Source organism: Lichenostomus cassidix, chromosome 3 (genome assembly GCF_008360975.1).
Source record: "Lichenostomus cassidix isolate B80296 chromosome 3, HeHo_3.0, whole genome shotgun sequence".
Taxonomy (NCBI): domain Eukaryota; kingdom Metazoa; phylum Chordata; class Aves; order Passeriformes; family Meliphagidae; genus Lichenostomus; species Lichenostomus cassidix.
In genome coordinates, this window is record NC_139483.1 from 5,308,859 (window position 1) to 5,325,701 (window position 16,843).

The 16,843-nt window shown below is 37.8% G+C and overlaps 1 protein-coding gene across 18 annotated transcripts in view; it reads right to left on the bottom strand.

Moving 5' to 3' along the window:
* Positions 1–16,843, bottom strand: part of CCDC88A (coiled-coil and HOOK domain protein 88A) — a 64,616-nt gene that overhangs the window by 27,024 nt on the left and 20,749 nt on the right. For all 18 annotated transcript variants that reach the window (XR_014850559.1, XM_085054169.1, XM_085054170.1 and 15 more), the window contains 12 exons: positions 15,009–15,067; positions 14,323–14,406; positions 13,624–13,764; positions 12,307–12,476; positions 9,370–9,451; positions 8,649–8,807; positions 7,148–7,294; positions 6,499–6,643; positions 5,694–5,878; positions 4,186–4,323; positions 1,008–2,078; positions 459–586 (listed from right to left, as the gene is read on the bottom strand). Coding sequence is in view for 17 of the 18 variants with exons in the window: in XM_085054169.1 (XP_084910295.1) it covers positions 459–586; positions 1,008–2,078; positions 4,186–4,323; positions 5,694–5,878; positions 6,499–6,643; positions 7,148–7,294; positions 8,649–8,807; positions 9,370–9,451; positions 12,307–12,476; positions 13,624–13,764; positions 14,323–14,406; positions 15,009–15,067 (2,509 nt within the window). In the remaining variant the exon portion in view is untranslated. The remainder of the gene's footprint in view (positions 1–458; positions 587–1,007; positions 2,079–4,185; positions 4,324–5,693; positions 5,879–6,498; positions 6,644–7,147; positions 7,295–8,648; positions 8,808–9,369; positions 9,452–12,306; positions 12,477–13,623; positions 13,765–14,322; positions 14,407–15,008; positions 15,068–16,843) is intronic.

The following is a 16,843-nucleotide window of genomic DNA, read 5'->3' on the forward strand; positions in this document are numbered from 1 at the left end:
TAGGAGTGCAGCTTCCTTTAGGAAGGAAGAATTAGAAGGAAATGGTTGCAAGGAAAAAGTGAGACAGTTTAAGGTAATCACTATGTGATAAAAACCATTTGTGTCAGACAGGCAGTCAAAAAAGGAAAAAAAACCCACTTTGAGCTAATTACCTTTTACTGCTACTGTTGCTGCTGCTGACTTGTGCATAAAACATTATAATTATAATTAACTGTATCTCCTGACATACTTCAATGAGTCTCTTAGCAACAAAAAGTGGCAACTCACTGTCACAGTCAGCTGAATGTAACAGCACATCAGCTATCTAATTAATTTCCAAAAATATCAAGTTCCATTTTGGCTCCATGAGCGTGCCTAAAAAATCTAAGAGTATGCACAAAACCATTCTGTAAAACCACTTTGAGACTAAAAGAGCCCCTCATTTGTCCTCTCTGTCAGGCAGGCCCTGCCATTCTCACCTGTCATCACTGCTCTGCTCATCGTGCAAGAGACGCTCTTTGTTCAAGCCTATTTTTTCAAGCTCGTGGGCAAGTTTTTCTAGATCATTGTTCATCTGTTGAGTCTTCAGTTTCTCATTCACCAAGTCCTTGCACAGAAAAAATTACAGTCAGTATTTTCAAAGAAATAAAATAGCGCAGTCTTAGTTCTAGGAGTGCTGAGACAAGGGTGTTTTATCACTACATGACTTGAATAATTCAACTTTAACTCTCCTTCAAGTTGTCAGCTTTCAGCTGTATCAGACCTTTCACTGCAACTAAAGTATGATTTCATTGTATTGTAGAATTTCCCTTTAAATTTGGTCTAGCACACAACAGTGAAGGAGAAACGTTTCATCAATATGTTGGTATTCTTTTCATGACTATGGTTACAGAAATTTTGATTATCTAATGAATAAAGGTGCTAATAGTACACAGATTAAAGCAGAAAAAACCCCAAATCAGAAACAGATATAATTTCTGTACATTACAAACAGATTACGATGGGAATGGAAGCTCCTCTGTGTTTACCTCTCTCAAAGTGACCAGGGTTTTCTTATCAATGGTAGCTCTTTTCACCAATTCCTTGTTTTCCTTTTCCAGTTCTTTCAAGCGCAGACATGACTCTTTATACACAACAATTTCTTTAAATAGAGATTTATTTTCCCTTTCCAGATTACTAATTTTTACATTGTTTTCTTCTAAAGTACTATCTTTAATTTCTGCTTGCTGTCGAAGCCTTTTATTTTCCTTTTCCAGCTGCTTCTTATCCTTTTCCAGTTGAGAAGTCTCTTGTTCTAACAACTTATTCTCCTTTTCCAACTGCTCCAGGCGCTTACTAGAGATTTTTAACTCTTCCAAGTTCTTCTGCAGGGTCTGATTTTCAGACTCTAAATCTTGTAATTCGCTCTCTAATTGCTGAATCTTCTTATTGCTGTTTTCCAGGGCTTTCTGTAGCCTTTGGTTTTCTGTGTCCAGGCCTTGGTAACTGACTTCCAAGCGTTCAGTCTTCTTAAAAGAGGCTTTCATGAGTTCAAGGCTTTTTTTAAGTTGCTCCTTTTCACTCTCCAGCTCCTTATTTTCTAACTGTAACTGTGCCACTTTAATGCTTGTACACTTCAAGGATTCAATTGTCCTTCTTAACTCTAAATTTTCTTCGTCGAGTTGGGAATTCTCCTTTTCTAAGGATTCTAATTGAAAAGTGAGGTTTTTCAGGCTATCCAAAGTTTTTTTCAGCTTTCTGTTCTCTGTCTCCAGGTCAGAGTTCTCTTGTTCTAAGGCCTCGATCTTCTCACAAGTGATTTTTAGGTTAGTGATTTTTTTCTGTAATAACTCATTTTCTTTCTCCAGACGATGAAGCTCATTTTCTAATTCTTCTGCCCTCTCCCCTTTCTCTTTGTAGTGTTCCAGCTCTTTCTTGACTTGTTTTTTTTCAAATTCAATCTTATTTAACTTACTGCTGGTCTCTTTGATAGACTCATGCAGGATTTTGTTTTCCTTTTCAATTTCTTTCATTCTCGCCTCAGCACTGATTTGTGAGCGTTGCCTTAGAGAAGCCACAGTTTGATTCAAGTGCTCATTTTCTTGTTCTAAGAGCTTCATCTAATTTGGGCAGAAAAATGGGAAACTGGTGAGCCAACATGGCAACAAGGAATTGCTTCCACATATAAACTGAGAGACACTAAGATAATACGATTACATCATATTTACCTTTAAGTTGAAAAAAATTCTCTTACTCTGTTAGTATTTACTTGAAGAATTACAAACATTATTTCAAGTCTGACAATGAAGAAAATCTTCAAATCTCTTCCTCTTGAACATTAATAGATAAACATAACCGCCAAACTAATAAAGCACAAATCAGAACAAAGCTTTATCTATTTCTTAGCATAATTTAATTTTCATTTCTGTTTACCCACATTTAGACTGTTTTTTCTCACTCTGTAATTTCCAGAGCTGTGTGTCCACAAAGAACAGGACTGCAGGCAAGTTCTAAACCATCCTGAGATGGAGGGAGGTGTGGGAGCCACAAAAATCATTTTTCATTTGGAAAAAGTAGAGGTGATGGGTGGGATAGGAAGGAATCCTGATCACAGTCAACAATAATTTGAGACGAAACACCAAGTTACACTGGTTTTTGAATGAATAAGAGCCCTTGGATATTCTGTTCCAAACCAGCTTCAGAGAAAGTAAATCATATTAGAATTATGTTCCTAGGAAACATATTCCCAGATCTACCTCCAGGATAAAGGCAGAATTTACATGTTAATCTTTAGTATTTCTTGACTTTTTGCATTGCTCCAAATAATTTGGAATTATTTGGGCATGTAACACAAGAGAGCAAAATCCAGTAAAACTGTTTGGATCAATATTTAAATGTACACTAATAAGCCAGTGTAAGGGATGTTTCAACAATAAACTGTTTTGGAGAAAAGCAAAAGTGCTGCTTGCAATGAAAAACAGACTGAGAAAATTATAGGCTGTTCTTCCATAGTGAAATCTGAATGGAACTATTAATTAGAGATCTACAGCTCTGCTCCCAGAAATGACAAACTGCTCTGGAATATTCACCAGAAACTCATTAACAGGTGCCTAAAAACACAACTTTGGAGCACCTGCCATGTCACTGAATTACTTTCCATTAATTCTGCTTCTCTAACTCCAGTTTTACAAAAAATCCTGATAAATGCCTCCAGAATTCTTGATGAGATCAAATGAACCTCACACAGCTGACTCCAGAAGTTTCACCACACAATTTTGTAAGAGATATGAAAGATGCTGCTGACCCATCAGCCCTTAAGTACATCATTTTTAAGCAGAAATAGTCCTACTGAAATATCAGTCCTAAAACAAGATATATATCTTTAACTGAAAGTAAACCTTCCACACTAAGCTTTTTCCCCCCCCCCTTCTTTTTTTCTTCCTTCTGGAGTTTCCTTTACTGATTAAACAGGGCCTTTAAACATCATCAGCATTTCTTGAAACACAATATTCTGTATTTCAAAATACTGTACTTTAAATTCAACTAAATGGCAATGTCATCAGAAAGCATAAATATCATTTATAGAAGGTAACTACAGTTCTAATTCTGAAGGACTCAATTCCTAAAGCTGGGATTTCCAGAAGCTTCCAGAACTCTTTTTCCTGGTGGCTGCCTTCCATCTGTCTGCTCTGCAGACACCTCACGAAGTGCCAGTGTCCATCAGGCACAGGTACATCTTTCACAAAGACTCAGATGCCAGTTTTTGGCAGCCACAAATAAATCCAGGTAGTCACAGCAGGAAGCCATTCCAGAGCAGGGCAGGATTATGGAGCTGGACCCAAGGCTGCTGGAATTCTCATCAATACTCCAACATTACTCCAAGCACTGCTCAGCTGCCTGGGACATGTTCTCCTCCTCTGGGAGGTGTCTGGCTCCCCTCCAAAGTTCCAGTTTTCTCTCCTGGCTGAGCTACACCCTCCAAGCAACCCCAGCAGATGCCCACAGAAGCCACAGGAGCATTACAAACACCACAAAGCTCTAAACCCATCGGGAAAGTCCCAGTCAGAAATGAGTCACGTCTCTCACTGGCTGCAGGTCTTAGAACCTGCAGAAACGTTCTTTTTGGCAAATCCTCTACATTTACAATCCCTTTATGTCTGTAAAATCCTACAAAAGGAGACCAGCAGAGCACAAAGCAGCATTAAAACTTTTGGTTCTGCTACTCACTTGTCGCTCGGAGTTCTCTCGAAGTGCTTCAAGTGTCTTTTCAAGCTGTGCTTTTTCTTTCATCAAATCTTTACTCTGATTTTGACTGTTCTGAAGACTTTGTTTCTCTTGGCTAATTTCATTCTCCAGCTCTTCAAGCTGGGAAGAGAAACAAAAGTTTTAAAACGTACTTAAAAATTACACTCTTAGCCGGGTTGAAGGCACCCTTATAGAAATGAAGAAAGAAGCTTAAGGGAAAGAATAAAACACAGCTTTCTAATGTTTAATTGAAACATTAATTTCTTCTGGGAATACTTTTACTTCTGCCAGAATTTCCTCCCTGGCTCAGAACACTGTATCTATAAAGTACTTCAGCATGTAAAAAAAAGGGTCAGATTTTCTCAGGCTCTGGATATTTCCTCAAGCATCTTCCTTTTCTCTTAAGATTCCATTTTAGTGACATTTATACTGCTCCTCCAAGACTCTTTTAACTTAGGAAGGTTAAATGTTTGATCTTACTTAACTATTTCAAGAGATAATTAAGATTATCTCTTGGGAACTAAATATATGGGTTTGTTTTGTCAAATGGTTCCAACTTGCAGAGAGCAAAACTATTTAAATTTTAAAACACCCCAGCATGACTTATCTGTCATATTTAAGTTGTAACAAATTGACCTGAATGATCTTTGTGTTCTTTTCCATTCTTTTGTACCTCCCAGTTGACTTTTGGGCACAGAGCAGAGGCTGCTCCAAAAAATACCAGCTTCTTAGGAATCAGAAAACTCAAGGAACTATGGAATACAGCAGGGATTTCTTTAATTTACTTTTCTTTTTTTTCATTATCTCTTACCCACTCTAAGAATAGTCTTTCACCTGAAATAGCTGCTGAAGTCAAAGCTATTTCAGGAATTTTAGACATTTTCATTCCACTGTAATTAGTCCCTGGATTTGGGCTTTTTTCAAAATTTTATCCTCTATAAATATCACTGACTAAATTATTCTATTTGATACACATAATTTGAAGAGTAAAGTACTGCAGATCAGCACAGTTAAACCTGACAAACTCCCCACTTGACTTGTTTATCAATTCCTTGACCCACCTTCTACTTCCTCAGCTAAAATCAGGACACAGGACCAAGTTTTCAGCTCAGACTCATCATTCACTCCACTTCTGCACACACACTTTGTCCTGCTTCATAATTACCAAAATTAATGTTCTCTAGTATACTAAACCACTTTCATCACTCACCATATCCCCAATATTTTAGTATTTTTTCCCCTCACTGGTCCAAGACCTTTCTGAATAAACTGATCACATTCTTGTATCAATATACAAGCAAAACTAAGGAGAAAAACCTTTCTGAGGTGGTTTAATTTTTTACCATAAACTTGCAAATTCTGTAACACCACTCAGACCCGTGCAATACTTTACCCAAAATAACAGCAATTCATAAAATTACCCTTTAGCAAGAAAATAGCAAAGAACATCAGGCAGCTCTCACACAACCCAAGCACAGCCTGACCATTACCTTCTTGCTAAGTCTTTGGTTTTCTTTTTCCATTTTCAGAATCCTTGAACTGCTGCCTTCCACAGAGCCCACTGCACTTTGCAGTTCTTCCACTGTCTTCAGCAAACTTTGGTTTTCCATTTCCAGCTTCAGTAACCTGCTGGATGTCAGCTCATTCACTTCATGGCCCAGTGATTTCTGGGGCACTGCAGGGGAAAAACACCATTATTAAAACAAAAGGTGACTTATTACCTGGAGTTCTTGGGACTTTGAATTTTTAAACTTAGGGGATTTAGCAGCCTTTGAAGGTCCCTCCAATGCCTTCTTGGTGACCAAAACTTGTTAGATTTAGAAATGTTAGAAATTAAAATATGTTCTACTCTCCTAGCATTCTTAATCACAGTGCAGACTTATTTCTCACAACTCAGGATGTATCTCTGAAGTTCCACAAGTGTTTTACATAGGATCAAATGTTTATCCAAGCATTTTGTATTGGAAGAATCAAAATTTTTACCACAGCTCTAACAATTATGCCTTAACTTGGAGAACAGCAAAGCAAGAAGACTCATGATGTGTGATGCAGAGTAGAGATGACTGAATGGCAAAATAATGTAACTTCAAGGTATTTATGGGGTTACCATCACTATTTAACTGAACAAGAATCACAAGAACAGAGTTTTCATGCAGGCTGTATCTCCACGGATACATGGCAATCTCTCCAGAGGACAACACACTCTGTACTTCAGAAATCAGGACATTTAATTCCCTAATGCTCTGAGATTTCAATTTCACTACTCCACCACTTTGCAAGCTTTAATATATTTACCTTCAGAAAGTTCAGTAGTCCTGTTTATCTGCTCAAGTTCCCAGCCAAGATGCAAAGATTCATCCATACTTTGTTTCTGAGCCATTTCTAGGGTCATATTTTCCTCCATGAGCTCCTCAATCTTCTTTCTGTCCATATCACGCTCCTTGAAAATTATTTCACAGGTTAAAAGGAAAGTCTCAATACGGGCAAACTATTTTATTACCTATACTCTGTTAATACCTATGTTTTTTAATCTTTATTATGTTGTCACAGGGAAGGGCAAAGTGCTTTTCCTGATTTGCTGATGCAGTGAGATGGGGAGGAAATGGCAAAAGCTGGGAGAACTTTGAAGGGAACAGTAACAACTAGTGAAGAAGATCACAAAGAAGAACCTTTTCTCCTCATAACCTAAGGTAATCACACCTCATTCTTCCAAAGCTGACTTCTCTCCAAATGTCAGGAAAGAAAGTATAGGGGATAACCACAGCATTTAAGTGACAATTGATGATCTTCACATCAAAATATTGATCCTATGGCTCTCACTAATGAGTCTCTGCATTTATCATCATATTCCTTTTCTCCCACACTATTTTGAAGGCTTTTATTAAAAATGGAAATTAAATTTAATGCTTATCAGTTGCCTTTGCTGCCCTCCCCTGACACTTACCATCTCCATATCATGCAATTTAGCTTTTAATTGTAAATTCTCTTTTTCTAACTCGTGCAGTTTATCTGAACGGGCTCGGGTCCCCTCTAATTGATCTTCCAACATTGTCTTTGTTTCTAGCAGCACTTGATTGTCTTCCTTTAATTCCTGCAAGAATTGAGTAACAACAAAAAAGTCTCAAACCAAATGTATTTCCTTGCTCACAACAACTGTGAGACCTTCACAACCAGTTTTAGAAACTTAAAATAAAACTGGGAACTGTAACAGACTTTCTACAAAAAGCACATTTACAGCAACTTCACATAAATGCAACCTATGAATTTCTGTGAAAATAAAATTTGACATAAATTAAATTAAATACTCCATAAACCATTAAGAACAAATAAGGTGTTGATCATTATAATCAAACCATCAACATCTCTGTGATTTAGGCTGTGATCTGGAAAGATGTACTGCATGTACAGCCCATAATTAGGTTTATAGGCCACTGGGCCCAAAGTCAGGCCATGATGCTGAAAATGCAATCACAATCTTAAAATACAACCAGCCATTCTCAAAGGTCCTGAACAGCTTTAGTTTCTGTACACAGAGGATTTTTTAATAGCACCTGACAAAAGTAATGTGTAAAACATGTAATTGGCAATTTTACTCAGTATAAAGAAAACTTTCCAAACTTCAGCACAGTCACCTGCAAAATCTGAAAAAACATCAGATGAATATCCTTCATACTCCTCCCTACACAAATATTAACTCACAATCATTATGAAGCAAAACCAACTAAAGAACGTCTACCTGCACTGAGGCATGCTTAAAAACTCAGATAGTTTACAAGCTATGAAAACACAAATTCTAGGAGATTTACTAGTTTGAACATTCTATGAAAATGAAACTTCCACTGTTGTCAAATCCTGTATACTCATCTGCTTTACTTTACTAATTTTTACTCCATATGACTTGCCCATCAAATTTGGCATTTATAGACAGAATGATGGGCTGATAAAATCCTGCATAGAAATTTGTCTCCTAAATTACTAACTCATGCAAGAACTCCAAGTTCCCCTTGCCTGGTGTTGGTACATCTTTTTTTAGTGTATTTTATGCCATTGTCCTCTACTCATTTATGTGAACAGCCACCATTTCCTCAACACTTAGAAAATTGCCTTCCCTTAGGAGACCTACAGAAGGAGAAAGAACTATTATATTTATAGCATTATTTGAATTAATCCCTCTGTGGGTTTTTCAGTCCATCCTACACAGAGCTTCCACTGCCCTTTCTAGCTTAGAGCTATGGTGAATACTGCTGACTTCCATGCCTTTAAACACAGGGACAACTCCTCAAAAACTGGAATTTGTCATGAAAACCTGACTGTCACATCCCAGAGTGAGAAGCTGCAACCCTATTTTCACATCCCAGTGGCTCAATCTCCAAAATGACTTTGAAAACGCCCCAGCCAAGAGAAGAATGGTGCTTGTTGGTGATTTTTCACACAGATTTATTCACCTCCACCCTGGCTTTGTAGAACTCAATGTCGTGGAGCCTCTCCTTGTAGCGGCTGACTTCGCTCTCCAGCTTGTCCACTCGGATGGCCTTCTCCCGGAGCGCGTCCAGCTCATCCCTGTACACCCGGGCAGAGCGTGCATCCGACAGCAGGCCCATGTTCTGGGACAAAGGGACACAGAAGTTAAAGGGAACACTGGACACAACATGGGAAAGGACAACACAGCTCCTTCATGGCTTACATTAAGGTAATGCAGAGAGTTATCAGTTAATTCTGAGAAACGAGAAGAAAATTTGAGAGGGTTAATCCAGATGATGTATTTCCAAGGAAACTGCATTGGCCTTTTTCAAGGCTCACTGTAGTTTTATGTGTTGCATATTTATATATGTATTTAGGTTTTTTCCCTCGTTATCAACACACAAAGTATAAAGAAAAAACAGACAAAATTTGAGCACATTGATTTTGAGAGGATACTCTCAGAGGATGCCCTGCTGGCAAATTGCTTGGATATTGGAGACAAAAAAATTAGAGAAGAAATACTAACCTAACTCACAGTATTTTTTACAGCATAATATACCAAGTAAAGGAATATATTACACAAGATCATGTTCAGAATGAAGAATAAAAGCCAAAAACCATGAAAACATACTTAATACCAAAAAAAGAGTGGGGAATCGTTCTGGTGGTGGCAACTTCCAAATAACAGAATGATTAAACCCATACCTCTTGCTGAAGTCTTTTCAGTTCAGCTTCCATCTGTTCCAGTTCTTGTTTACAGTCAAGCAACTGCTCAGTCTTTTCCTCACTTCAAGGAGAAAACACAAACCAGTTAAATATGGCCACAAAACTTGCTAATGATCACCTGGTCTGGGAACAAAATGCTGAAACTCGTGAGGCTTTCACCCTTAATCTACAATTTCAGAGACATCAGAGCGTAAAATGTAGGTTTGCCATTATGACTTAGTTATTCTTTAGGTTTTAGTCTTATCTAATCTTTTAAATGTGGCCAGATTTTTAATAGTCCTTTAAATTGTTGTTCACACAGATTTCCTACTCATGTAGGGTAGAAAACAGGGTGTAATAAGGAATTTTTGCAGTTAGGGATTTTTTGCAACAAACTTCAGACAACGCATGTGAATACGTATCAAGAGATTCACATCCAAAAGTGAACTCAGAATAATTTCAAAATACACATTCAAAAGGTCCAAATTCTTTCCAGGAGAACCAGACAATGACCCCTGACACATCTTGTCACAATCAGGTGAAGCCAATTTTAAAAGCACTTCCATAGTTCTATAATTCTTCTTTTTCTTGCAGGGAAGAATTATGGTTTTTAGGTGTCTTTACTCAATTGAAGAAGATATTGCCTAATAACCTCAGTAATTTAATGAAACACATAGCAAATCTTAATTTTATGGAAACAACATAGTGTGTTTTAGTCTGCTCAGAAACCTGTGATAAAAACCATTTGACACAGAATACTACAATTCTTACAGGACTCATTATTAACTTCCAACTGATTTCACAAACCTTTAAAAATGAGTTTGTTAAACCATGAGTAAGTGCAAAGGAAATTAATTCTCTCACAGACACACAATACTTGATGTTCAAAATTCAACTGCACCTCAGAACAAACAGTATTTACTGTTGAAAACCTCACAACATTGTATATTCTTAAAAGACATATTGCATATTCAAATGTGTTACTATATTATTACACATTTTGGAATACCAGTAAGAAACACAGTAGAAGTAGAAAATGGGGAAGAGAATTTAATGGACTGAAATGTGTAATACAATCTCAAAGCAATCATACTGGCAAAAAAATAGGTAAGTTTTAAACAAAACTGGAGCAGTTGTTTTAAAAAATGAGCTAATTTCACCATGAATGATCTTTTTGCAACCAGACGTTGCTTGGAAAAGGTCACTGAGTCTACAAGCACAGGAGGCTCAGCTGTGCACAGCTCAGTGCAACATTCCTGTCACAGCTTTCCCTCTCCAGAGGTGCTCAGAAACCAGGCACAAACACACATTTATTCCTGATTTCTGTAACTTTTCCACCAGCATCCATATTCCTCTGGTATTGTTCTACATGGGAACACACAGAATTCAATGCTCAGAAAATTAGGTGTGCAATTTCCAGCTCCAGAGTTTCTACATTTCCTGGTTTGCATCCAACTGAAAAATAATTGTTACAGACCCTTTATGTGATATTACATCAGCTGCAGTGCATATTAAACCAGGTATGAAGGTTCACTGCCAAAACCAGATTATAAATAAATGCTATGCCGGGTATTTTCAAGTCTGGAATTAAAGTAATTTTAAATTTATCCCCTAGATGCAGCATTTAACACCAAATACTGCAGACAGAAGTTAATTCATCCAAGTCTGGTATTTTAAGATACTGCCACACGTAAAGGGAACTTATTTACCAACTGAATTCAAATAAGAGTGCAAAATGTGGACTGTTCTGAGCCATCAGTGTTGCCCTAATTGCACGCTTCAGCTACAGACTGGAGAGGATTGGACTAAATTATACAGAACATACCAGTGTTCACTGTTTAGGCTATCTATTAACTGTCAATCAAACTAATAACAGCAATTTTTTCACTAATTTTCTTGGTGCAGCTGTTTATAGAATATCCTGGGCGGGCTCATTGCAGGAGACACATAATAATACAGACATCAGGAAAAGAGCCCTATCTTTTGTCCTCTGTTCCTCTGGAAGACCACGCTGTAGTGGGGGAAGGGGATCCTCAGAGAAAATCAACAAGATCCTTAATCCAGCCAGCTAGAAATGATCTGATCAACAAACTCTGGGAATTGTGACTTATGCTACCTTCAGCTTGTAATTTAATTTACCTGTCCCCTCTCTCCATTGCTCAATTTAAAAAAAATAAAAAGAATCTTTATTTATACTGTTTCTACACATATTGAGTCTCTTCAGATTTAACATTTTTAATTCAGAACACACGCACTTCACTCTGCTAAAACTGACACATTGCTAGAGGCAGAAGCAGATTCTCCACAGGTCTATTATTGATTTTCTCTTTAAATAACTCCTCACTCTGCTCAGATTTGTTCCTTGACTATGAAGACAAAGTGCCTACAGAAACCTATGGAAGCAGCAGCAGTTTTCAGGAGCAAGCAGGTGTTGTGCAGACAAATCTTTTACACACTAACAAAGAGGTGGAGGACAGGAAATCATTCTGATGGAAATTTTCTGTCCTAGCTGAAACAAATGTAAACCATGAATGAACCATGGGTGAGTATTTCTTGTTGGAAATGGGTCACCTAATCACGCTACTGAGAAGGAATCCTCCTGCACCATTTCCTTTTAATCATCACCTGGTTTGAGAACAAAACACTGAGATTTGTGAGACTTCCACCTTTAATCCACGATTTCAGGGACATAGTGTAAAATTTAGGTCACAACATCATTATGAATACAAACAGAGACAAACACAGATGAAAAGTTGCATTTGTCCCAGGGGTCCACAAGTCTCGTATCATAAAAATACCACTCTTGGGGAGCAACAACCAAAAACAGCATTTAAAACTATAATCTACCATTTGAAAAGATGGCGAATCAGTTTGAAGAGGACTAGAAGCGTACAAAAGCAGCATTTGGAAAGGATCTGAGTGTGCACTGGTACTCACAGCTCCTGCCTCAGCCTCCTGATCTTGGCCTTGGCGTCGGCGAGCTCGACGCTGAGGTGCTGCCGGCTCTCGGTGCGCTTCATGCCGGGGGAGCCGCACGGGGACTGCGCCGCCGAGGCGTGCGGCAGGAAGCGCAGGCAGTCCCGCTCCTCGGACAGCTCGATGATGGTCTGGGGAACCAGAGCACAGGGCACAGTCCAGAGGGGCAAGCACAGAGCCACCTCTGGGTGGGTCACTCACTGCCACAACAAATCAAACACTGCAATGGTGGAGGATTGATGGAAAGGTTTTGGCCATCGAAGAAGCCAAAAGCTCTACTTGCACTTCCACGCCTAAAGCAAAGAGCCACAGCTATTGAACAGGACCATCTGGCTATTTTGAATTTTATTTTTCACTTTAAATTTAGACTTATAAGCCCACAAAACGATCAGTGTTCAGAATGGACTAGGTAATCCAAAGTGTGAATCCATTGGAAACCACCACCTCTTGAAAACAAACAAACGTGTATCTCTAAAAAAAGTCGTGTTCTTCAGTGAGCAGCAGCATCCTTGGCATCTGAATAATGCATCAGACCTACAGGAATATCCCTATTTCCTCCTATACATAGAGGTGTTAGCCAAATATGAGCATCTCTGGTAGTTTAAAGCTATTTTTTCTTTGTTTTGCAAGAAAGCATCACCACCATCCCCTACCCTCTGTTTTACCCCTATCAAGGCTGTGGCCTGGAAAAACAGTTGCTGTCAAAGGAATATCTGGAATAATTGTAACATTGACATATCCACTCTACTGAGGGGCAAATGTGGGATCACCAAGATGATTCCTAACTTGTAATTTTTATTGAACACAGTTCTGTTCCTTGATTCTGACGTGATACAACAACTGTGCCTCATGATAAGCCTGTAAAACCCCTTCTCCTAGTATGGATTCTGCTTTATTCCCCTCAAACCTGCACAATAGGATACAGGAGGAGAACAGGCAGCTTTCAGTGATTGGCTTGCAAATTGATGGGTTATTGATTCCTGGTGAATGCAGCTGATACAGCTTTGGATTTTCAGTTTTTCACACTCTAACTACATGGAAAAGATCATCTGTTATTTATCTCTCCTAGTTTGACACATTATTTAACAACTAACATGCACAAAGGAGCTCTCTGAAACAACTTTCTGGCAGTCAGGAATTCTTCTTTTAACAAGCCAAGAGAAGACTGAACTGTTAATTATAAAAATCCTGAGTCACATAATCTCAAAAAAAGAAAAAAAAAAAAAAAAAAGAAAAAGATTTCCTATATTTCTCTTAAACACCAAACCACTTCCATACCTCTGAGTGCTCATCTCTTTCATCTATAAGTCTTTTTAAATGTAATGCCATATTTTTCAGGAGGGGTTCAACATACTCTTGTGTCAGCACAATGACATCCATCCACTGCAGGTCAAACACATTTTCCTGATTATGAGTTACCTACATGGGGTGAAACAAAAAGAGAAAAAACATCCTCTTAAAATTTTAATAGTAGAAATGCAGCATAAAGAAAATAAAGCTGCAACTCTATGGGTGAAATTCTCTAGACAAGGTATGAAAAAACAATTCAAATACATTTAATTGTATGTAAAGGAAGAGTTTTTTGTCTACCTGGAAGCAATAACTTGTCCTTCTGGCAAGGTGACAATGACTTTATATAATACCTACCACATAAACTTGATTGGAATTTTATTTTAAAAATAAATGTGCATATGAAGATTTCACTAAACTGAATTTACTGCACGTAAAAAATCCCTGAAGCAACAAACTTGCTTTCTCATACTGCTCTAAAAATACAATCCAAAAAAGCTCAATCATTAAATCTTTTTGTGAATCAAGTGAAAAAATAAAGGCTTTTTTTGCTTACTACAACCACTTAATATGCAAATCACGTATTTGATTTACTTGCCATTGAACATGTGCAACTCCCCTTCCTGCAATACAATATTCCACCTCAAAAAACCCCTCAAAATTCCAAGCAGAAACCCCCCAAAATACCTCCTGAATATGGGCTGCAACAGCTGCTCTGGTATCAAAATCCAGACTCTGGATTCTTTCAATAAACTCTTCTTTTCTCTGACACTAAAAATAGAGACATCTATTTTATACACATTTTTATGTATAATCACAAGTATTTGCATTCCTCTTTTGTATTTCTAAGAGACAAAACTTACAAAGCTGACATTACAATGGTCACATGACTAAATTATTATCCAATAATTCTGGTGACCAGTAAATCCTTGGTTTATGCCATGTTACAGTAATTATAACTTTCAACACTAATCAAATGATACAAGGAAAAACAAGTTGAAATGGGACAAGGAAGAGGTCTCTTAAAATAGCTACTTATTCAAATTTTTTGAAAGTCAGTTTATTAAATGCATGAAACAGTTGCAGTAAGGTAATTTTTCAGTGTTTTACCATTTCCTTCCTTTCTTTACAATATCAGGGAAATTACACTATTGAAATTAATAACTATTAGAAATCCTATGAAAACAGTTTGCTGTATTTGTGCAGTAAGAGTTATAGGGTTGTAGCCATTTAATCTGCCAGAATATTCAGATTTTTCACAGAATGCAATTATACAAAGGAAGGTAGGTCAAAGTTTTGTATCACCCCGAGTATTAAAATAGTAAGAGATCAGATTAAAAATTTCATAGAGACATAAACATAATTAAACTTACCTGAACTGCACAACCAAGCAAAAGGAGGAGGAGCTTTTTTACTTCTTCAGTACCTGGCTCTAACAAGAAATGAGAAAAAATGGTAGGTGTAAACTGGCAATTTAAGCTTCTTCCCCTACCCTTCAGAAAACATGAGGTTTTCTCATTATTTCCATATAATTTATGTTAATCTAGTTTAGAATATACCAGATGAGGAAAAGCCCATCTTTCCAGCATTCAGCTCAGTTCTTTCTGCCATTTAACTGCCAACTTTCAGAGTTAACAAACACCTTAACAGCCATAACAATTTCAAATTGGAAAAAAAAAATCAGCACTTCCAAAAGCAAAACTTCACAGTGACATTCTTAGAAGTGCTCTGGAGACCTACAATCAAGTTTACAATGGTAATCTCAGGTATCTCAAGACAGTTACAAAAGTGCTTAAATTATCTGCCACTCCCAAACTGGAACAGTTCAGGTGACAAGTTCATTTAAATTCTTTCACTTAGGTGACAAGTTCATTTAAATTCCTTTACAAAGCTGTATTAGATATTCATCTGCACATCTAAAAAAATCAAAATGTATTTCCAAATCTGGCCTTAAGTATCTTAATCTCCTAAAGAAGCTTAAGTTAAAGAACTCTGTTTACAGATTAATAAAAATGTTTCTTACATTTTACGTTCACAATGTCCTCTTCTTGCTACTAAATACAGAAATACATTCTATATCTAGAATACAAATGCCACGAAACAAATGCTTCCAGGATGGCAAAACAGTTTAGGCATTGACTCAAGCTGCTTCTTTTGGAGGGAACTACATAATGTGTATAATCCCAATGAACATGGAACATCTGAATTTTTCCAGAGAGGTTTCTCAAGTAGACAAATACATTACAAAAAACATGGACTCAAATGGGAGATTTGTAATCATTTATTCAGACTTCTTTATCCCAAAGCCTTCAACTGTGAAGTCTTCTACGGAGAAATAGAAAAAACATCAAGGAATGTGTTTCACCAGAAGCTGCTCCAGCTGAAGAAGGATAATTCCAGCTGGCTGCTTGTCTTATCAATAAAGGTTAACAGGAATACTGGAACAGGAGGAATCCATGTCAACAGCTCATATCCTACATTCACTTATCCCAATAAATTACTCACACCTTTTTAATTTTTAAGCAGTCCCTGAGCTGCTCTTCACTCTTCATCTCCTGACTAGCTTTCAAACACCTGCCTGAATATTGACTCCTTGTCTCTCCTCCGCATTCCCTGAAGGAACAGCACAGAATACTGAGCCATCTCAGCTTCCCTCATCTTCTATGTTTTTCTTCCTTTTCCTCCAGCAGAAACACAGAAATAAATGATTCTCTTCTATACACTCCAACTTGCTGCTGAACTTTGTCCTTTCCCTGTGCCACCCTTTGATCTTCCCTGTGTTCACCCTTATCCCTGACTTTCACACCATCTGCAGCCTTCCATCCTCCCCTGCCTTGCTCCCTCAGAAATATGAACTTGCTTTAATCCTTCCCTTTCCCCTCTGCCTCATCATTATCCCTCTGTAATTTAATTTAACATTTACAGTCACAGGCTGTAGCTGCTCTCCTCCAGTTTTCTCCTCCAACTGCCCTCCTGCCAATCAGCTCAGGGAAATGTTTCCTGATAAAATCCTTGCTGACCTGTTTTACCAAACCTCAGCTCCAGCCTTCTCCATGCATGTTCCTCCATGAGCCAACTGTCTCTGATATCTGCTCTTGCCATCTGCAATTTGGCATCTTCTGGGATTTCCCTGCTAATTATTCCTTAAGCATAAAGGGGAAAAACTGGGAGACATTCCTGTGAAAAATCACACCTCCAGTCTTAGTGG